The 23,109-nt window shown below is 49.8% G+C and overlaps 1 protein-coding gene across 1 annotated transcript in view; it reads left to right on the forward strand.

The window, feature by feature from the left end:
• The first annotated feature begins 10,986 nt into the window (after positions 1-10,986).
• Positions 10,987-23,109, forward strand: part of pdzrn4 (PDZ domain containing ring finger 4) — a 463,702-nt gene continuing 451,579 nt past the window's right edge. Inside the window, exons 1-2 of the mRNA XM_080190726.1 lie at positions 10,987-11,703; positions 21,379-21,465. Of these exons, the coding sequence (XP_080046852.1) occupies positions 10,987-11,703; positions 21,379-21,465 (804 nt within the window). The remainder of the gene's footprint in view (positions 11,704-21,378; positions 21,466-23,109) is intronic.

Below are 23,109 nucleotides of genomic sequence, written 5' to 3' on the forward strand. Positions count from 1 at the left end.
AGGCAGCTCACTACCATCTTCCCAAGGGAAATTAGGGCTGGGCCATAATTTGCCTAACTAGTGACACTCTCATCCTATGAAAGAATATAGGAAATGAATTCAAATGCAGAATGGGTAAGGGAAGAATGGCTAAGGTTGCGCACAAATGGTGCTAGACTAGCAATGTCAGAGAGCAATTATGTAAAATAGCAGTGTTCAAGGAATAAAGGCCAGAATTCTCCAGCTAGTGGCAGGTTCTCTGGACCTGCTGGTATCACAGTCCTGTCATGGGTTTCCTGGCAGTGTCGGATGGCTACAATGGGAAATCCCATTGACAGTGGCAGGACTAGAAGATCCAGCTGTTAACAAATAGCGCACCACCTTTCTCTGCCAAGAAACCCACTGGTTGGGAGACCAGAGAATTCAGGCCATAGTTAGCATTTTTTGAATAGATTTTAAGAAGTTACTACATTTTACATAGTAGCTTCCATTACTGCTTGTTGCAAATCTTGCAATATCCAAAAGCTTAATCAGCATTGTGATGTGGGGAAAGGTAGCAACCAAAAGTCTAACAAACAGCTATGAAATAGATAACAAGATAAACTATTTGTGATGTTGGTTTGGGGAACAAACATTGGCTCAGACACCAGGATGAAATACCTCTGTTCTTTGAATAGAATCATAGAATCATATAGTGCAGAAGGCGGTCATTCAGCCAATCAAGTCTACATTGACTATTCGACAAAGGCCTTATCCCCATAACCCCATATATATTTTCCCCTCGAATCGCCTAACCTACATATCTTGGGACACCAAGGAGCAATTTAGTATGGCCAATTAATCTAACCTGCTCATTTTTGGACTGAGAGGGGAAACCGGAGCACCCAGAGGTAACCCACGCAGACACAGGGAGAACATGCAAACTCCACACAGCCAGTCACCCAAGGCTGGAATTGAATCCAGGTCCCTGGTGCTGTGAAGCAGCAGTGCTAACCACTGTGCTGCCCACTTGTGCCATTGTGCCTTGGGGTCTTTTGGGCAATGGAGCCTTCAGCTTAACATTTCTTTTAACAGACATCATTTTGGATCTCTGAAAAGGGACTTGACCCTTCATCCTTCTGACTTCTTAGGCAAGAGTGAACCAAGGTTGATACGTTTAATAAGTCGATGCTTTGTTTATTTTTCTTCCCTCACTTTTCTCTCCTGAAAGTGCTGAGATCCATGGGCACTGGCTGTTCTCCCATACTACATCCAAGGAGGTATTCTTATTGTGAATCCTGGCAAGCCATTTGACTATGGAAGGCTTCAAGGCCAGGCTCTATCTCTGCATTACAACCCAGCAAGAATCACTCAGCAAGAATAAGGGGAAATGAATTCTCCTCAAACTATCCCCCTCAGTCCAATTGCACTGAGGCTATTGCAGGGCAAAATCTGTAGGCTAGTGTGAGGGCAAAAAGTCAGTACAGGCTTTTTGGCCTATATGGTTGAGCACTATACAAAGAAGTTTGCCAGTAACAACTTTAAATCGAGGATTTATTGAAGTGACTGGTTTCCCATTGGTAATTTCTAATATCATGACTGTTTTCAAAACTCAAATTTTGAATAATGCATAGAAGTTGTCAAAGATACAGAAAAATGTCCTGTGCAACCTTATCCTCAGTAAAAATGTCTGCATAAGATTTCCATTAGAACTTTTTTTGCTGATAACTCGTTTACTTAATCACTAAAACCTTTCCAAAGACCTGTCTGCCAAACTCGCACAGGCACAAATCCAGGGAAGTGGAAGGGATAGAGTCAGCAAATCTGTGCCAAAATTCAAAAGTAAATAAAAGGAGCACTAGCAGTTAAAGCTGAATATGGACATAGCTGTCCCATTTCTTTTCCCAAAAGGACAAAGCTAGGAGATTTTCAATCTCTTGACAATAATTAGCTGCACTTTACAAATTATTGTGTGAACAATGCAGTGGGGTTTTTCCATAATCCTCTAATTACTACAGACACAAATCCCAGAGTGGGCTTGTAAGCAGATCAGAACTTCAGCAACAAGAGTTTCCTTTTCTGCCCCAGTGCACAGATATCACTTCACATTGGGATGGAGCCATTGCAGTTTACTGTTGATTTGACCCATATTCTGCTTGTCTGTCTTTTTATTGTATATCCTGCCAATGGCAAAGTGAACGTGTTTTGATAAATGGCTTCTTTGAGATGTTTAAAATACACACACAAAAGTGCTCACACAGATCTTTCACATTCTGTGGTCTCTCCCTATAATAGAACTTAATGTAGAATGAAATTTATTTGGGCTGCAACTCGTTCACTCCAGTGTATTAACATTCCAGGGTCCTCTGTTTAAAAAGGTGCTTCAGTTAGAATTACAACTGTGACCATAGTGAACTGGAGCAGCTCTACTTCACTCTCAATAACCCAGTTACAGCATATACAAAATATTTTATCTCCTCATATTTTTAATATCTGTGTCTCCATATGTGCCTTTTGTTTAGAAAGTCCAGATTATTTTCATACAGTGTTTTTACAGCTGATGTTCGACTCTTGCTGCTTCAAGTCAGTGCGTACTGTACACCCATTGAGTTTCCTTACTAAACATTACTACACCAGTGCGCTAGCCTAACCACGACCCCGTTCGCACATCATAGTTACCTTATTATACCAGCAAGGGCTGCTTATTGGCAATAGAAAAGTTAAAGAAAATAAAACAGTACTTAATGGCAACAATCATTGCCTTATGTATCTGTGTCAAGATACACTTTGTTTTGGAACACACAGACTGCTGCCTAAAAGAACTAAAATCAAATCATGTTTCTAATTTTTATGACTTATCACCCACGTGTATGTTATGTTATAAGCTATTTAAACCAATCAGAAAAATAAGAATTTTCAAACTTCCTCCACGAAGAACACAAGAGATAGAAGCCTTTCAAGCCTGCCCCAACATTCAATACAATTGTGGCTGATCTATGCCGGTCTAAACTCCTTTCTGTGCCATTTTCCCACAGTCCCTTATTTTTCAATCTATCAAATATTTGTCCACCTCTACTTTAAATACTTCTAATGATCCAGCCTCCACTATCCAAGTCTTGTATTCTATCTAGATCCTTCTTGAATTTGAATACCTCTACCAAATCCCATCCAAATCTTCTCTTCTCAAAGGAGAACAGCCCCAGCTTCTCCAATCTATCCAAGTAACTGAGGTCCCCCATCCCTGGAACCATTCTTGAAAAGAAACTTTTCTGCACTCTGTCTAAAAGTTTTACATCCTTCCTAAAATGTGGCACCCAGATTGGACACGACACTCCAGCTGAGACCGAACTAACGTTTTATTCAGATTTATCACAATTTCCTTACTTTTTTTCCTATGCCCCTATTTACAAAGCGCAGGATCCTCGATATCCTTTTCAACACTCTCAACCTGCTCTGCTATCTTCAATGTTTTGTGCGCATATAACTCCAGATCCTGCAGCTCCTGCAGTGTCTTTAGATCTGTAACCTTCAGTTTATGTCGCTTTTCCTCACTATCAAAACGTACCATTTCATATTTCTAAGCATTAAATTTCATCTGCCCCATATCTGCATATTACACCAGCCTGTCTGCATTCTCTGGAAGTCTATCAGCTTCCTCCTCACAATTCACAGTAAGCTTTGTGTCATGTGTAAATTTTGAAATTGTAGCCATGTGCCAATTAATGTCATATATATCAGGAAAAGCAGTGAACCTACTACTGATCCCTGGTTTGCACTAGAGTATACATTCCTCCAGTCCAAGAAACAAACGTTCACTCATACTCTGTTCCTGTCACTCAACCAACTTCATATCCACATTGCTGCTGTCCTTTTTATTCCTTCAGCTTCAATTTTGTTGACAAATCTATTTCAATGCACTTTTGGAAGTCCATACCTACCTCATCAATCTCTTAATCCACATCAATTCCCTCATGAACACTCAACAAAGTTCAGTTAAACACAAATTCCCCACAATAACCCCATGCTGGTTTTCTTTAATTAATGCACCCGTAACCGTGTGACTTGTTAATTCTGTCCCAAATTATAATTTCGAAAAGCTTTCCTGCCACCAAGGTTAAACTGACTGGTATGTAGTTGCTGAGTTTATTTCTGCATCCTTTTTTGAACTAGAGTGTAGTATTTGCACTTCTCAAATCCACTGCCATATCTAACAAGGATTGGAAGATTATGATTAATGACTCTGCAATTTCCACCCTTACTTCCTCAACATTGTCAAATGCATCACTGTGGTCCTGGTGACTTATCAATTTTAAGTAAAGCCAGTCTATCTGATACAACCTCTATTAATTTTTAGCCAATCTGCTTCAATACCAAATACTTCATTTCTCGTTATGGCCTTGACAACATCAAGGCAGCATGATAGGACAGTGGGCAACACAGGGACCCGGGTTTGATTTCAGTCTCTGATCACTGTGTGGAGTTTCCTCTGGGTGCTCCAGTTTCCTCCCACACTCCAAAGATATGCGGGTTAGGTTGATTGGCCACACTAAGTTGCCCCTTAGTATCAGGAGGACTAGCAGGGTAAATACATGGAATTACAGTGCCTGGGTGGGATTGTTATTTGTCCATGCTCGATGGACCAAATAACCTCCTTTTGCACTGTAGGGATTCTATTATTCTATCCTCTTCCTTGGTAAAGACAAATACAAAGTATTTATTTAATTCCTGAGCCATGTCCACTTCTTCTGTTTTTCAGTCCAGAATTAACTTACCCCTCTTCCTCCCTTTTCACTCTTCTCATACTTTCTCTTAGTCTCTCTTAATTTATCACTTCCTCTCTGAACTTTCTATGTTCTGATTTTTATTATCAAACTGACATCTGCCATTCCTTTTGCTCAATCTTACTCTGTATCTCTATCTCTTTTGCCAGCCAGAGAGCTCTATCTTTGATGGCCCCTTCATGGGAACATACCTCTCCTGGCTGGAATCCTTTCCTTTTTAAAGGTGACTGCTTTTTCCATCACAACTTTGCCTGCCGACAAAGTAGAATATAAATGAAGGGCTAACTCAGATAGGGGTTTGAGAGGAAAACATGATTTGAATAAAATGAAGGCATACAAAGAATGGAATGCTCTAGAAAACAAAAGCTACAACCACAAAAGTAACTTAATTATGGGTGTAATTGTATTCTGATAAAGAGCCATTGGGTAAACAAAATAGGAAATCCATTGTATTGGGCAATGTGGTTAGATTTGTACAGAATTGAATGTACTCATATGATCTGTATAAAAGATGGCTGTAACAGAACAACTTTGAGCAGATCCTTCTGATCACTCCCAATGGTCACTGTAAGGACAAAATAAAGTAATATTGCCGTGATGTAAGTTGTTCTTTAGTTTTCTTTAACACTACCAACCTTTCACTCCAATGTGTCCAGTAGAGTTCTGATTTCCCCCCAGTGAAATTGCTTCTTCCCCAATGAAAGAAAAATGAAGAGTAAATATACATGTCTTTATTCACAAGTAATCCAAATGAAATTTTATGATATTATGATGGCAGTTCCCTAAATGTTCCCCTTTGATCAACTTGATCTGCCCCATTCCCTCGAACTATATATAGCAGGCCTTATTCCTCATTGGACCAGAAAAATGCTGATTAAGAAAATTCTCCTCAATACACTTCAGAAATACTTGCCCCTCTCTGCCCTTTACACTCTTATCAGTCAATTCTGTACTGGGATAATTACACCCCCTCCATTGTTTTTCTACCTGTGTAATTTGCTTGTCGATTTGCTCTCATATATCTTGCCCACTAATTACTAGTATATAGAATATACCCAGTGGTGTTACTGCATCTTCCACTGTTTCCTTTCTCTAACTAAATAGATTCTGCCTTTGGCTTCTCCAGGAAATCCTCATGTACTGTAAAATTGCATTAGATCTTTTTGTATTTGCTATTAACCTGCCTCTCCCAATCCCTTCTTTCTCTTTTCTAATGTTGCATCCTGGTTCCTGCCAACTTACCACCTTAGTCAGAAATTTCAGCATTAGCAAATAGCCTTGTAAGGATATCTTCCCAGTTCTGTTGAGGTGCAGGCACTCAATCTATATAGGTCCCACCTCCCCAGATATAGCCCCAGTGTTCAGGGAATCTAAAGCCTCCTTCCTGCAATAACTTTCCAGACGCGCGTTCTTCTAAAATGCCCTCTTACTCACCTGTGACACTGGGAATAAGCCAGCAATCACAACCTTTGAAACATCTTACTTCTTGACCTCTTTTCTAGCTCTATAGTATCTGCCTGCAGCACCTTTCACCTCTTTTGATCAATGCAGTTGGTATTGATTTGGACCATGACTCCTGGATGTTACCCTCTTCACTGAGTGCTCTGTAGTTACTCAGTGACATTCTTAACCCTGGTACCAGGGAGGCATGCCTGTTTGTCCTTTGAACAATAAGTTGCCTTGTTTCTATTATTTTTGAAGTCTTCTCTCTAGAGCCTGCCCCCCTCTCAACAATCCCCCCTCACAGCTGAGTTAACCAAGGGGTCATGGACTTGGCTGTGGTTGCATTGCCCAAAAGAGCTATCACCCTCATCAGTACTTAGAACTAGAGACTGAGATATCTGGTGATCATCCAGTTCCTTCTATGCCTGCTCACCCTTTAAGCTGTAGAGTGCGTATATCCAGATATGTGCTATCCACAAAGCTTTCAGCCACATAGATGTGCCAGCTGCAGTTCAAGTTCATATACTAAAAACGTGAGCTCCTCCAGCTGATGACATTTCCTGCATCCTGGGATTCTCACATGGGACAGGATATGCACTCCTCAAACTGAGATGCCCTAACATGGCTTCATTAGACTGATTAAACCTACCAGAAATAAACTAAAGACTGATTAAAAGACTTATTTAAAATAAAACTCACCATCTATCAGCACTTTCAGTTGTACTGACTTTTCATTTAGGTATTTTAAACCTTGGTCTCTTTGGGCTCATCTTCTGAGTTCCTTTGGGTCTTCTGTTTTTACCTGTTGGTCTCAGCACTGTTTCCCCTTGGGCTGACTCCCTTTGACCTCAGAACTGCTTACCTCCCTCCTTGTTGGAGTATGTTTCTGTGGCATTGAATATGCTCTGGTACATAAACCAATTGGCTATTCTCTGCAGAGAGGTTGCCTGCCTATTCAACTGCTGGGGGTATCATAGCTAAACGAAATCCTGTCTATACCTAACCAATGCACGTCTACCAGGGATAAATATAAAGAACAAAAAACAGTAAAGCACAGGGACAGGCCCTTTGGTCCACCAAGTCTATGCTGACACAAATGCCTAATCTAATATTTTCTTGCCTCTGTGTGGTCTATATAACTCTATTTCCTGCCTGTTCATTTATCTATCCAGTGCCTTTTGAAAATTATTATGGAATCTGCTCCCACCATCTCCTCTGGCAACACGTTCCAGGCATTCATTGCCGTCTGTGTGAAAAACTTCTCTTTACATCTCTTTTAAATTTTCCCTCTCTCACTTTCAATCTATGTTCCCAATTAATTGACACTTTGACCCTGGGAAAAAGACTCTGACTATCCATTCATCCAAGCCTATCACAATCTTGCAAACCTCTAATGGGTCCCCCCCTCATCCTCCGACACTCCAATGAAAACAATCCAAGTTTATTCAACCTTTCTTCATAGTCCACATCCTCTAAACCAGGCAACAACCTGGTAAATCTCTTCTGCAGCCTTTCCAATGCATCAACATCCTTCCAGAATTATACACAATACTCCAAATGCAGCCTAACCAAAGTCTTATACAGCTGCAATATGATTTTCCAATTCCTATTTTCAATGCCCCGACCGATGAAAACCAGTATGCCATATGCCTTCTTGACCACCTTGTCCACCTGAGTTGCCACCTTCAGGGAACTGTGGATCTGCAGGCCTAGATCCTTCTGTATTCTAATATCTCTAGGGCCCTACCATTTACTGTATACTTTCCTTCTGCAGTAGATCTTCCAAATCGCATCACCTCACATTTGTCTGGGTTAAATTCCATCTGCCATCTTTCAGCCCAGGTCTCCAGCCAATTTATATCCTGCTGCATCCTCTGACAATCCTCCTAACTATATACTACTCTCCCAATTTTTGTATCATCTGCAAATTTACTTATCAGATCACCTACATTTTCCTCCAAATCATTGATACATATTTCAAACAACAGAGGCCCCAGCACAGATCCTTGTGGGAAACTGCTTGTCACAGGCCTCTAGCTAGAAAAGTATCCTTCCGATGTTATTCGCTGGTTTCTATGCCCAAGCCAGTTTTGTATCCATCTTACCAGCTCATCTCAGATTCCATATGATTTCACCTTCTGTATCAGCCTGTCATGAGGAACCTTATTGAATGGTTTACTAAATGTATGTAACATCCACTGCCCTGCCCTGGTCAATTTTTCTTGTCACTTCCTCAAAGAAGTCAATCAAGTTTGTCAAACACATCCTCCCTTCACAAAACCATGCTGGCTATCACTAATAAACCTACTTTCTTCCAGATGTGAGTACGTCCTGTCCCTAAGAATCTTCTCTAATAATTTCCCCACCACTGATATAAGGCTCACATGCCTGTAATTTTCCAGATTGTCTCTTCTGCCTTTCTTAATCAGAGGAACAATGTTAGCTAATCTCCAATCCTCTGGTACTTCATCTGTGGCTCAAGAGGATACAAAGATTTTGCCCTAGGCCTCAGCAATTTCTTCCCCCACCTCTGTCAGTATTCTGGGATAGATCCTATCTGCCCTTGGGGATTTGTCCACCTTAATGTTTTTCAAAATCTCCAATACCTCCTCCTTTTTTATCTCAGCATGTCCTAGAATGTCAATATTCTCCTTTTCACACTCATCATCCACCACATCCTTCTCCTTTGTGAATTCTGATGCAAAATACTCACTAAGGACCTCACCAACCTCAACTGGCTCCACACAAAAATTCCCTCCACTGTCCTTGGGTGGACCTACCCTTTCCTTAGCTACCGTTTTCCTTATATATATATCCTGCCTGCTAAAGACATTTCATGGCCCCTTTTTTGCCCTCCTAAGTCCCTGTTTAGGCTCTTTCCTGCTATCTTTGAATTCCTCAAGAGCCTTATCCATTTTCAATTTATGTATGCCTACTTCATGGTTGCACAGTGGTTAGCGCTGCAGCCTCACAGTGCCAGGAACCCAGGATTGATTCCCGGGTTGGGGAACTATCCGTGCGCAGTCTGCATGGGATTTCTCTGGATGCTCCGGTTTCCTTCCACAGTTGGAAAGATGTGCTGGTTTGATGTATTTTAAATTCTCCCTCAGTGTACCTGAACAGGTGCCGGAGTGTGGTGAGATTTTCACAGTAACTTCATTACAGAGTTAATGTTAGCCTCCTTGTGACACTAGTAAATATACTTCAAATTTATTTTTTTTCACTAAGCTCACAATCTCTCTTGTCATCCATGGTTCCTAAATCTTGCCATCTTCATCCTTAATTTTTACAGGGACATACTTGTCCTGAATTGTTAACAACTGACTTTTGAAAGACTCCCATATATTGGATGTGGATTTATTTTTAAACAGCCACCTCCAGTCTACATTCTCTAGCTCCTGCCTAATACTACCATAGTTAGCCTTCCCCAGCTTAGGCTTTCAGTTCCTGAGCCAGTCTGCCCTATTACACAATGGCACAGTGGTTAACACTGCTGCCTCACAGTGCCAGGAGCCAAATTGAATTCCCAGCTTGGGTTACTGTCTATGTGGAATTTGCACATTCCTCTTGTGTCTACATGGGTTTCTTCCCACTGTCCAAAGATGTATGGGTTAGGTTGATTGGGCATGCTAAATTGTCCGTTAGTGTCAGGGGGACAAGCTAGGGTAAATGCATGGGGAAATGAGCATCGGGCCGGGTTGGATTGTGGTCGATGCAGACTCGATAGGTCAAATGGACTCGTTCTGCAGTGTAAGATTCTAAATTTTGCTTATGGGGCAGTGAGGAGTTTACTGAGTGGTCAGCTTACTCCATGATGTCATTGTGCCATTGGGCTACTGGACATTTTAAATAAAAACACCAGCTGCTCAAAATACAAGACAGTTATTGTCAGAAAACAGGGGAGTGAACATTACATGTGAAGAGCTTGGAATTGATCCCTGTTCTGAGAAGAGATTTACACTTGAGAAAAAGAGGTGCAGGTAAAGAGTAGGGGTGGGCACAGAGATTGTGGGATTTGGAAGAGAGACCAAGTATCAATCGACTCAATAACAGCTCCTTCCCTACTGCCATTAAATTTTTGAATGGGCCTACCTTATATGAAACTGATCTTTTTCTACACTCTATCTGTGACTGCAACATTATATTCTGCACCCGCTCCTTCTCCTCAATGTACTCTAAAATCGGTATGTTTTGACTGTATATCATGCAAGAAACAACACTTTTCATTGTATCCCAATATACGTGACAATAACAAATCAAATCAGAAAGAGTACGAGGATGAAGAAAGGGGAAGAAAGGTAGGGATGTGAGGGAAAGTGAGGAGAAACATCTCTGGCTCCCGCTACAGTGATCGTGCCTCAGATTTTCAGATTTCGTGGCTGGTACCGGAGCAGCTGTTTTTTATTTGTTGTCTCGTTTCTTTTTGGTGACAAGGTTTCAAATGTGAGATTTCAATCTTAATAAATAAAACATCGAGTCGACGGCGAAGAAGGCACAAATGATCAATCCCCAATCTTTTAAAGCTGGGCAATCTCAGCTGGACTTCATTTCGGGAGAGGGCTGTTTTAGGAAGAATACGGTGTATTTCTGCTGATCCTGCAGAGTGAGAGAGAGAGTGTCCAACAGGACTGGGAGACTCCAGTCTGAGCTCTAACAAACTCTGCTTGCAATCTGTTGGAGCGCTCAGTCTGCCAGTGGCTCTGGCTGCACTTAGGAGGCTCGAGGCAACTTTCTAAACTAATCTCCACTCACTCACACACACTCAAAGACAGACACAGACTGGGACAGGGGGTGGGTGGGGGAGATGGGGTTTGAACTGGATCGTTTCAGCGAGGAGGTGGACCCCGAGCTGAAGTGTAACCTGTGCAACAAGGTGTTGGAGGACCCGCTGACCACCCCGTGCGGGCACGTCTTCTGTGCGAGTTGTGTCCTTCCCTGGGTGGTGCAGCAGGGCATGTGCCCGGTGCAGTGCCAGAGGATATCCACCAAGGAGCTCAATCACGTCCTGGCCCTCAGGAACCTCATCTGCAAACTGGACATCAAGTGTGACTACCGCTCCCGGGGCTGCACCAAGGTGGTGACCCTGCAGAACCTGGCCGAGCATGTGGAGATGTGTTACTACAGCTCGGCCAGGTGCCGGAACCAGGGCTGCCAGGAGGTGCTGAACCTCAAGGACATGGATGTGCACATGCGGGAGAGCTGCGAGTGCCGGCCGGTGGGGATCTGCCAGCAGGGCTGCGGGCTGATGCTGCTGCACCGGGATCTGGGGCAGGCTGAGCAGCACTGCTGCCTGGCGGCTCTGCGGGGCCGGGCTGCCTCTCTGCAGCTGCGGGCGGGCAGCCTCGCGCAGGAGCTGAAGAAGCAGGCGGCGCGAGCTGGCAAGCGGGAGCAGGCGCTGCTCGCGCAGGTCTCGGCGCTGCAGAGTGAGGTCCAGCTCACCGCCCTCCGCTCCCAGAAAAAGTTCAACCAGTACATGATCCACATCAGCAACATGAGCAAAAACCTGACCGGGTACTGCAAGGTGAGTGGGGGGGGGGAGGGGGCGTTGGGGTGTAGTGGAGGGGGAAGGGTGAGGGGGTAGAGAGGGTTGGGGTGTAATGAAGGGGTGAGGGAGGGGAAGGGGTGAGGGAGGGGGAAGGGGTGAGGGGGTTGAGGGTGGGGAGTGGTGGGTGGGGGGGTGAGGGTGGTGGGGGGAGTGGGGGGGGAGTGAGGGGGGTGGGGTGTGGGGGGGAGTGAGGGGGGTGGGGTGTGGGGGGGAGTGAGGGGGGTGGGGTGTGGGGGGGGTGAGGGGGTGGGGTGTGGGGGGAGTGAGGGGGGTGGGGGAGTAAGGGGTGAGGGGGGTGGGGGAGTAAGGGGGGTGGGGGAGTGAGGGGTGGGGGGAGTGAGGGGTGGGGGGAGTGAGGAGTGAGGAGTGAGGGGTGGGGGGAGTGAGGAGTGAGGAGAGAGGGGTGGGGGGAGTGAGGAGAGAGGGGTGGGGGGAGTGAGGAGTGAGGGGTGAGGGGGTGGGGGGAGTGAGGGGTGAGGGGGTGGGGGGAGTGAGGAGTGAGGGGTGAGGGGGTGGGGGGAGTGAGGAGTGAGGGGTGAGGGGGTGGGGGGGGTGAGGGGGTGGGGGGGTGAGGGGGTGGGGGGAGTGAGGGGGGTGAGGGGGTGGGGGGAGTGAGGGGGGTGAGGGTGAGGGGTGTGAGGGTGGTGGGTGGTGGGGGTGTGAGGGTGCGGGGCTGAGGGTGGTGGGTGGTGGGGGTGTGAGGGTGGGGGGCTGAGGGGGGTGGGGGGGCTGGGGGTGGGGGGGCTGAGGGCGGTGGGGGTGGGGGGCTGAGGGCGGTGGGGGTGGGGGGGCTGAGGGCGGTGGGGGTGGGGGGGCTGAGGGCGGTGGGGGTGGGGGGGCTGAGAGTGGTGGGGGGTGGGGGGGCTGAGGGTGGTGGGGTGGGGGTTGAGGGGGTGAGGGTGTGGGGGTGGGGGGGTGGTTGGGGGTTGAGGGTGGTGGGGGTTGGGGGTGGTGGAGGAGTTGAGGGTGGTGGGGGTGGAGGAGTTGAGGGTGGTGGGGGTGGAGGAGTTGAGGGTGGTGGGGGTGGAGGAGTTGAGGGTGGTGGGGGTGGAGGAGTTGAGGGTGGTGGGGGTGGAGGAGTTGAGGGTGGTGGGGGTGGAGGAGTTGAGGGTGGTGGGGGTGGAGGAGTGGGTGGTGGGGGGTGGAGGAGTGGGTGGGGGGGTTGAGGGGGGTGGGGGGGTTGAGGGTGGGGGGGTTGAGGGTGGTGGGGGTGGGGGGGTTGAGGGTGGTGGGGGGGTTGAGGGTGGTGGGGGTGGGGGGGTTGAGGGTGGTGGGGGGTGGAGGAGTGGGTGGTGGGGGTGGGGGGGTTGAGGGTGGTGGGGGTGGAGGAGTGGGTGGTGGGGGTGGAGGAGTGGGTGGTGGGGGTGGAGGATGGTGGGGGTGGGGGGGTTGAGGATGGTGGGGTGGGGGGGTTGAGGATGGTGGGGGTGGGGGGGTTGAGGATGGTGGGGGTGGGGGGGTTGAGGATGGTGGGGGTGGGGGGGTTGAGGATGGTGGGGGTGGGGGGGTTGAGGATGGTGGGGGTGGGGGGGTTGAGGATGGTGGGGGTGGGGGGGTTGAGGATGGTGGGGGTGGGGGGTTGAGGATGGTGGGGGTGGGGGGGTTGAGGATGGTGGGGGTGGGGGGGTTGAGGATGGTGGGGGTGGGGGGGTTGAGGATGGTGGGGTGGGGGGTTGAGGGTGGTGGGGGTGGGGGGTTGAGGGTGGTGGGGGTGGGGGGTTGAGGGTGGTGGGGGTGGGGGGGTTGAGGGTGGTGGGGGTTGTGGGGGTGGGGTGGGTGGTGGGTGGGGAAGGGGTGAGGGGGGAAGGGGTGAGCAGGGATTGGGGAAGGGGTGATAGGGGAAAGGGTGAGGGGATGGAAAGGGTGCACTGGGGGTCAGGGGGGAGGTCAGAGAGTGAGGGGAGAGGGGGGTGAGTGGGAAGGTGTCAGAGTGAAGGGGGAGAGGGGGAGGGGGGCAAGGTGTCAGAGAGAGGGGGAGGGGGAGGGTGGTGGAGGGGGTGTGGGGGAGGGGTAGGGGGTGGTTGTATGGGGGGAGGGGGTTTTGGGGGGGAGGGGTGGGGGGGAAGGTTTGGGGGGGGTGGGGGGAAGGTTTGGGGGGGGTGGGGGGGTGGGGGTGGAGGGGTGGTGTGGGGGGGAGGTGTGGCGGGGGTGGAGGGGTGGGGGGTGGGGGGAGGTGGGGGGGAGGTGTGGGGGGGTGGAGGGGTGGGGGGTGGGGGGAGGTGTGGGGGGGTTGGAGGGGTGGGGGGGAGGTGTGGGGGGGGTGGAGGGGTGGGGGGGAGGTGTGGGGGGGTGGAGGGGTGGGGGGAGGTGTGGGGGGGGTGGAGGGGTGGGGGGGAGGTGTGGGGGGGGTGGAGGGGTGGGGGGAGGTGGGGGGGGAGGTGGGGGGGGGGAGGTGTGGGGGGGGTGGAGGGGTGGGGGGAGGTGTGGGGGGTGGAGGGGTGGGGGGAGGTGTGGGGGGGGTGGAGGGGTGGGGGGAGGTGGGGGGGGGGGGTGGAGGGGTGGGGGGAGGTGTGGGGGGGGGTGGAGGGGTGGGGGGAGGTGTGGGGGGGGGTGGAGGGGTGGGGGGAGGTGTGGGGGGGGGGTGGAGGGGTGGGGGGAGGTGTGGGGGGGGGTGGAGGGGTGGGGGAGGTGTGGGGGGGGGTGGAGGGGTGGGGGGAGGTGTGGGGGGGGTGGAGGGGTGGGGGGAGGTGTGGGGGGGGGTGGAGGGGTGGGGGGTGGGGGGGAGGTGGTGGGGGGGGTGGAGGGGTGGGGGGAGGTGTGGGGGGGGTGGAGGGGTGGGGGGAGGTGTGGGGGGGTGGAGGGGTGGGGGGAGGTGTGGGGGGGGGTGGAGGGGTGGGGGTGGGGGGGAGGTGTGGGGGGGGTGGTGGGGTGGGGGGGAGGTGTGGGGGGGGTGGTGGGGTGGGGGTGGGGGGGAGGTGTTGGTGGGTGGAGGAGGGGTGGGGGTGGGGGGGAGGTGTGGGGGGGGTGGAGGGGTGGGGGTGGGGGGGAGGGGTGGGGGGGGTGGAGGGGTAGGGGTGGGGGTGGGGGGGTGGAGGGGTGGGGGGAGGTGTGGGGGGGGTGGAGGGGTGGGGGTGGGGGGGTGGAGGGGTAGGGGTGGGGGTGGGGGGGTGGAGGGGTGGGGGGGAGGTGTGAGGGGGGTGGAGGGTGGGGGTGGGGGGAGGTGTGGGGGGGGTGGAGGGGTGGGGGTGGGGTGGAGGGGTGGAGGGGTGGGGGTGGGGGGGTGGAGGGGGTGGGGGGGAGGTGTGGGGGGGGTGGAGGGGTGGGGGTGGGGGGGTGGAGGGGGGGGGTGGGGGGGAGGTGTGGGGGGGGTGGAGGGGTGGGGGGGGTGGAGGGGTGGGGGGGAGGTGTGGGGGTGGGGGGAGGGAGTGGGGAGGGGGTGGGGGGAGGAGATGGGAGGGGGTGGGGGGAGGAGGTTGGGAGGGGGTGGGGGTGGGGGAGGGGTTGGAGGGATGAGGTTGGGAGGGGGGTGGGGGGGAGGAGGTTGGCGAGAGGAGGTTGGGAGGGGGGTAGGTGGGGAGGGGGGTGGGGAGGGAGGTGGGGGGGTAGGAGGGGAGGGGCGTGGGGGGAGGGAGGTGGGGAGGGGGTGGGGGGGGTGGGTGGGGATGGGGGTAGGTGGGGATGGAGGGGGGGGGGGGGGTGGGGGGGGGTGGGGGGAGTGGGGGGTAGGGAAGGGGTGGGGGGGGTAGGGGGGAAGGGGTGGGGGGTTAGGTGGGGGAGGGGGAGGTGGGAGGTAGGGGTGGGAGAGGGGTGGGAGGTAGGGGTGGGAAGGTGGTGGGGGGAGTGGGTAGGGGGTGGGGGGAGAAGGGTTGGGGGGGTGGGTGGGGTAGAGGGAGGGGTGGGGGTGGGAGTGGGTGGTGGTGGAGGGGGGAGCAGGTGGGGTGGGGGTGGGAGGAGGGTGTTGGGCAGGAGGGGTTGAGGTAGGGGGAGTGGGTAGGGGAGAGGGGGTGGAGGTGGGTGGGGGAGTGGGGATGGGGAGAGGGAGTGTTCAGGGGGGGAGTGGGTGGGGTGGGAGGGGGTGGGGGGTGGGGAAGCAGGGTGTTGGGGGTGGAGGGGTGAGGGGGGCAGGGGGTGGGGGGAGAGGGGGAGGGGGTCGGGAGAGACGGGTGGGAGGTAGGGGGAGGGGGGTGGCGGGTGGTGTGGTAGGGGGTGGGAGGTAGGGGGTGGGGAAGAGGGGTTGGGGGGTGGCGGGTGGTGTGGTAGGGGGTGGGAGGTAGGGGGTGGGGAAGAGGGGTTGGGGGGTAGGGGGTGGGGAAGAGGGGTTGCGGGGTAGGGGGTGGGGAAGAGGGGTTGCGGGGTAGGGGGTGGGGAAGAGGGGTTGCGGGGTAGGGGGTGGGGAAGAGGGGTTGCGGGGTAGGGGGTGGGGAAGAGGGGTTGCGGGGTAGGGGGTGGGGAAGAGGGGTTGCGGGGTAGGGGGTGGGGAAGAGGGGTTGCGGGGTAGGGGGTGGGGAAGAGGGGTTGCGGGGTAGGGGGTGGGGAAGAGGGGTTGCGGGGTAGGGGGTGGGGAAGAGGGGTTGCGGGAGGGGGTTGGGGGGGTAGGGGGTGGGGAAGAGGGGTTGGGGGAGGGGGTTGGGGGGTAGGGGGTGGGGAAGAGGGGTTGGGGGGTAGGGGGTGGGGAAGAGGGGTAGGGGGTGGGGAAGAGGGGTTGGGGGGGTAGGGGGTGGGGAAGAGGGGTTGGGGGAGGGGGTTGGGGGGGTAGGGGGTGGGGAAGAGGGGTTGGGGGAGGGGGTTGGCGGGGTAGGGGGTGGGGAAGAGGGGTTGGGGGAGGGGGTTGGGGGGTAGGGGGTGGGGAAGAGGGGTTGGGGGGTGGGGAAGAGGGGTTGGGGGGTGGGGAAGGGGGTTGGGGGTAGGGGGTGGGAGATGGGGGGGAGTGGGTGGGGGGATGGGGGAGAGGGGAGTGGGGGGGTGGAGGGGCAGAGGGGTTGAGGGGGGAGGCGGAGGGGTTGAGGGGGGAGGTGGAGGAGTTGATGTGGTGAGGGGGAGGCGGAGGGGATGGGGGAAGGTGGAGGGGTTGAGGGGGGAGGCGGTGGGGGCGTGTGGGAGGCAGAGGCGGAGAAAGTGGTGGGTTTGCGGAGGGAAGTGTGGGGGAAGGGGGAAAGTGGTGGTGTCATGAGTGGGGAGGCGTGGGGTGGTGAGTGGTGGAAGGGGGAAAGTGGTGGGGTGTTGAGGGGGAGTGAGTGGGGAAGGCATTGGGAGGGTGTTGAGGGGAAGTGAGTGGGGAAGGCATTGGGAGGGTGTTGAGGGGAAGTGAGTGGGGAAGGCATGGGGGGTGTTGAGGGGAAGTGAGTGGGGAAGGCATGGGGGGTGTTGAGGGGAAGTGAGTGGGGAAGGCATAGGGGGTTGAGGGGAAGTGAGGGGGCGTAAGTGGAGGGGGTGAGGGGGCAGGTGTAGAGGAAGTGAGGGAGTAGGTGAGGGGGAAATGTAGGGTGGAGGGGGTGGGGGGGTGTGGGGAGGGGGGTAGCAGGTAGGGATGAGGGAGGTAGTGGGGGGAGATGGGGAGGAGATAGGAGGTAGAGGTTGATGGGAGGGGAGGAGGGTGCGGAAAAGGGGAGATTGGAGGGGGTGGACAAGGAATTGGGATGTTGGGAGCAGTTGGTGGATAAGAATTAAGAGGCAGTTGGAAGGCTGTGGGAGTGACAATTGGTGGATGCAGAGTAGGGGAAGCAATGGGTGGAGGGGGAATTGGTTGGGGGGTGCCATTAATGGAGGGCAGACAAGGAGAAGGAAAGCAGAAGGCAATATTGGAGGCAAAGGAGGGGGAGTCAGAGGGATAAGTGGAAATTGGAGGAGATGAGAATTGGAAGAGGTGAGAGGAGGGGGACTTGGGAGGGCAGGGGATGTGGATGGAAGGTGCAGAATTTGAAGTATAGAGGAAGAGGCATTCAGGGGAGGAGGGATTGGGTGAGGGGGAATACAGAAAGGTAAAAAGATTTGAGGAGTGGTAATCAGTGGGAGAGGGCAGGATGCATTGGAGGGAGGGAAGAGTGGGAAATCAGAGAGACATGGGAGGAGACAGCATTGAGGGAATGGAGAGTTGAAGGAAAAGTGAAATGGAGCAACTTTTAGGGGAGCGTGAGGGAGAGAAGTTAGTGAGTTGGTAGGAGGAGGGTTCAGAGTGAATGAATGGAAGTTGAAGGGAAAGGGTTGGGGAGGAGGAAGATGGTGTGCAGCGTGAGCAAAGGAGAAGAATGGGGAGCTGGGGGCAGTTTGAGGGGGAGGATGTGGGAGTTGGAGTGGAGCAGGAAGCAGTTGGAGGGGGAGGAGGTGGGAGTCGGAGAGAGGGGAAGGCAGGGGGGTGAGAGAGGGAAGTGGGGAAAGTGGGGAGTTTGAAAAAAGAGAGGGATTTGGAGGGGCGAATCAGAGAGAGATGGGAGTCAGAGGGAAGAAAGTGAAGGTGAATGAGAGGAGGTGATGGGGCAATAAGATGGAGGATGAGTGTGTGTGAGGTGGGGAATGGGGAATTAGAGGTGGAGGAGGATGGGGGAATGAAGAGGGATAGTGGGGAGACGAGAAGAGAGTTTGGAGAGGAGGTGGCCGTGCATTCTTCCTTCATGTTTGTCCATTGCAAAAGTAACTGTCTCTTTAATTTTATATGTTAATTTTGCTGCAGTTTCTCTAATTCTCATTTGCAGTCAATAACCTGGATTGGCTTTTCACCCACTGGTGTGTCTCAAGCAGTAGTTATCGGATGCAGTGAACACTGGTGTGAACATGAATATAATGGGAAAAAAGCAGGAATTAATTAATTGCAGAAATTCTAATAAACAGGAGGGAGAGAGGGCAATTGTACATTTCTGCAATTTGTTTTAAAAACTGAAGTAGGTTCAGGGTTTTCATATTCGTTTTTTTTCTTCTGTTGACACTAGAGTGAAAGGAAAAACTGATGTAATCTGGACTTTAGTTCACACAATTACTCGCTGTGGTTCAAAATGAAAACAAAAGCAATGCTGGGGGCCCTTTAAAAAACATTAATTGCAGTTTTAAAAAAATTGATTAACCTTGTAAGCGTCAAAAACATCTGTCTCCAATTTTGTGCTTAGCTTTTGTACTAATTCAAAGACATAAAGTTGATTGGAGCACACTGAGAGAATTTAAAAAAATACGAAGCCAAATTGGCTGACGTGTTCAAGTTATCTTGTAATCCAGTCACTTGATCTTTGAAATTCCTCTTCACTCAGGCAGGGCTTCTCTGCAATGTGTGAGTGAATGGGGTGTCCTCATATTTAACTCAAATTCGAAATGCAGCTGCTCTCCAAAACCCTGCAGTGATTTAAGATTTGGAATTGGGGATTACAAGGTGACCCTTCAGCAATGTATTGTGTTGTTGCCAAACCTTTCATTCACTGCTGTGAGTTCTGCCCCAGGATGGGGTTTGCAGTGTTTGAACTATTGTTTGTTTGAGCTGTGTGTATAATTGTGTATTTTATAAAAACTACAAATTTGGTTGGGATGTTTTCAGATTCATTTACTCCTTCAGGCACAAAATGACACAAAAAGTAAAACATTGCACAATGGGAAAAGAGGAAAGTGAATGTGTGTTGTGGCATAGAGTTGGATTCCTTGTGTGTTTAATGTAAGGAGTCTTGTCGTAACCATCCCATCATCATTCTGTCTTTGAGCATTGGCTGAAATTAGTCTGTTAGTTTTCAGGTTCTGTAAACATCAGTTTTGCTCTCAAGTCTGTTCATTGACAATGAACAGCAATATTGAGGATGTTGTTGCTGGCCATCAGTTCAGCTCAAAAGGAAATTAAGCCACCAGGAAGGAGGATCACAACAATAGTGGAGAAATGTGTGACCATTTGCAGGATCTAGCTGCAGTATTTTTTATCCCCGGCCATTGGAGTAACTAGTTGATACTAGTCCCCTGCTCGTGCTAGGATGGGAAGCAGCAACAGCCAATTACTCTGTTCCTTTGTTTCAAAGGGACTTCTTGCATTGTAGTCAGAGTGTTAGCTGAGTGGTGTTCTTCAGTAGGTTGTACTGAGTTTGGAAGGGGAGTGTGCAGTAATGAGAGTGTAGTTTATCCTGACACAATGGGCTGTACTTTCCATTGAATGAAGGCATGTCTTTAGTGTCAGATAGAGTAATATAGGATGCTTAAAAACTTCAAAATAAAACATTGTTCTCTTTTCATACTTGAGTTGTGTTACTTGAAAAGGATCAGATTTATCTTCTGAGTGCTTCTTCACTCGTGCAAAGCTGTTCCAAATCCCAGAAAAAAATGGGAGCTAGGTTATTTGGGAATGAAATTGAAATTGGGAAGAACTTTTTCACATAAGGGTTTTTCTTGCTTATTATTCTGTGGGATGTTAGCATCACTGGCAAGGCCAGCGTTTATCACCCATCCCCAATTGCCCTTGAACTAAGTGGCTTACTAAGCCACGTTGGGGGCAGTTAAGAGTCAGCAGCATTGCTGTGGGTCTGGAATTACATGAATGCCAGACTGGGTAAGAGTGGCAGATTTCATTCCTTGAACGACATTAGTGAACCAAATAGGTTTTTACAACAATCGATGATAGTTTGGTTGTATAACTTCACTATTACTGAGCTTTTACTATAGCTCAGCTATTACTGAGATTAGCTTTATATTCCATCTTTTTAAATTAAACTTAAATTCCACCCATTGCTGTGGCAGGATTTAAACCCATGTACCCAGAGTGTTAGGATGGCCTGGACCTCTGGATTACTAGTCCAGTGATACTACCACAACACCAGCATCTCCCCCTGGAGATCAGGCACTCACTTTGCCACAAAGGCTGTGGGTCAGGGTTAAGTGATGTGATTCAAAGTCTTCCAGCTCTGCTTGAACTGAGATTAAACTAATCATCTTATTATATGCAGGATGCTGAATTCAAATTCTTGGGAGGCCAAAGTTACATTGAGCTCACAGATCCTGGTTGAATTTGGTCTCCAAGCACAAACAAACAATATGTATTGATCCTAATAGCTAGTTACTAAAATTGTTACAATAGCTATTTTAAGTGAAGTTGTTGCTGGGCACAGGTACAAAATGGTAAATGACAAGTCTGAAATGCCTGGAAGATGTTTAGTACACAAAGAAAGGAAGGATTTTCATTGATATAGTTACTTTTGTGACTTTAGGACATTGCAAACCACTTCACAGCGAGTGGAGCAGTTTTGAATTATCGTCATTGTTGTAATTTGGGGAAGTTGATCCATGCATAGTAAGATCCCACAACAACTAAATAAATTACCGGATTGTCTGTTTTAGTGAAGCTGATATAGACTAGTTCATAGATAAACTTCCTTATTCTTCGAAATAGTGTCGTAAGATCTTGTATTCTACCTGAGAGAGTAATCAGCTGTTTTTTAACACCCCATCCAAAAGACAGAGCTTCCAATAGTGCAGCACTCTCTTAGTATTATTCTGCAATGTCAACTTGGATTTTGTCACTGGGGTGAGTGTGCTCCTACTGAGCCAAGGCTTATGGTCTTGTGGGTTGAATAATGAAGGCAAAAATGTTTTTGTCATTCCACAATCATCTGTGGAGCAATGAGTCAGACAGACTGATTAGACCCCCTCAGCCTAACTTTATGCTGTTATTATTATTATCTATTGTCATGTAGAAACTTGCGGTCTCAGTTCTTTGAGAAGCATTCAAATTTCCTTTCACTTTTCTTCCTTCTATAGGGTGGAGAAACAAAACCACTAACAATAGCTTTGTATCGGGAAAATGACACTCTTGGATTTAACATTATTGGTGGAAGACCCAGTCCGGTAAGTTTCAGAGAGCTTTCAGTACTTTTTATTGACAGCTTTGGCCTAATTGGCTTGTGAGTAATTCTTTCTGTGTAACGTGAAGATTCCTGAGAAACTGTCTGGCAACACAAATTTTTCAGATGAATCACATGTAATGTCTCAGATATTTCCAGAAGTGCTGCATAGTTGGTATTATAGATGACCTGACCAATCCTTGAAGAGTCTGACGTGCCTGGAGCCTTAAGTTTTAAATGCCTAATGACATCCAAAGTATATACAGTCCCCAATATTTATATCAGTCTAGCCTCCTGGCTCTACGTAACAGATTAGGTGGAATTTACAGAACTGACACTTCATTTTGAAAAATGTTCTTCTTTTTAATAAAATTTATAAAAGAACATTATATGACTTCAAATTGCATTGACCAAATTAATCCATTTCTTCCAATACTGTATGTTACGTGCCATATTTACAATTAGTTGATATTTACAATGTTCATGACAGACCAAATATCTCATCCTACTTTACTGGTAGAACTTTCAAAGATTACATTCCACAGCAATGCAAATTGGACATTACTGAAAGTGCAATCTAAATCAAGTTCTTTCTATACAGAATGTGATGTTTTGAGGTGCCTCTATTCAATTGTAATTGCATACAATGTTTACAATGGACATTCCATGATAAAGATATCCCACTTGGTATGCTATGTCAGGTAGACCTTCAACAATGTCCTTTCTTTATTGTGCCTTTGCGGCAGCTACTCCAATCTTTAGTATGTTCCTTAGCACGTAATCCTGAACCTTGGAATATACCAGTCTACAACACTTGGTTGTGGAGAACTTTTTTCACCAGAAGGCAAACAAGTTTTGGGCACGCCAGAGTGTTTTTCGCTGAATTGATGGCCCTTGAGCAGCACTTGATGTTTCTCTCTGTCTGCATCCCTTGGACCAGCCCACAGAGCACAGAGTCCTGCATAAGGAGCTGGCTCGGGATGAACTGTGACAGAAGACATTGCACTCTTTCCAGACCTTCTTTGCAAAGACACATTTCAGAACGACGTAGACGACAGCTTCACTACCACTGTAGTCTCAAGGGCAGCCAGCAGAGTGGGTGAGACTCAGGTTGTGCAGGAAAGGTCTGACAGAGAGATCCTGTATCGCCACTTGCCAAGCTACGTATTGATGCGTGTTTGAAAGTTCTGGTGATGGAGCATCCTGTAAAATGACTCTGGTAGTCTGCTAAGGGAACCATCAGACAAGACCCACCATCTCGTTTTCTCCTCGGGCCAAGGAGGCCTGCCTCCTTGAATCGCTGCCTGATGGACTTGTGTCAAAGGTGTTTTCTGCATAAAATTTTCCAGGAGGGAGGAGGGTACAGCAGATTGGAGCGTTCCAGTACAGCATGGCCAGAGACATTCTTCACAACACCCCAGAAATTGGCCATTCAGCCAAAACGCTGGTGGTGGTGTTCCCACCACTTCATTTAATCCTGTCAGCATTCTCACCTGTGTCTTTCTCCTTCATGCAATATGTATATGGATTAAGAGGTTATTCGAATTCAGCAAAAAAAATACCAAGAAATTGATGAGTGTGTGAAAATAAACTAGCAAGGGATGTGAAAGCTTCCATAATTGTGTAAAAAAAAAAGTAAAGTAAATGT

The sequence above is a fragment of the Carcharhinus amblyrhynchos genome, chromosome 6 (assembly GCF_965287045.1).
Source record: "Carcharhinus amblyrhynchos chromosome 6, sCarAmb.v2.hapA, whole genome shotgun sequence".
In the NCBI taxonomy this organism is placed as follows: Eukaryota; Metazoa; Chordata; class Chondrichthyes; order Carcharhiniformes; family Carcharhinidae; genus Carcharhinus; species Carcharhinus amblyrhynchos.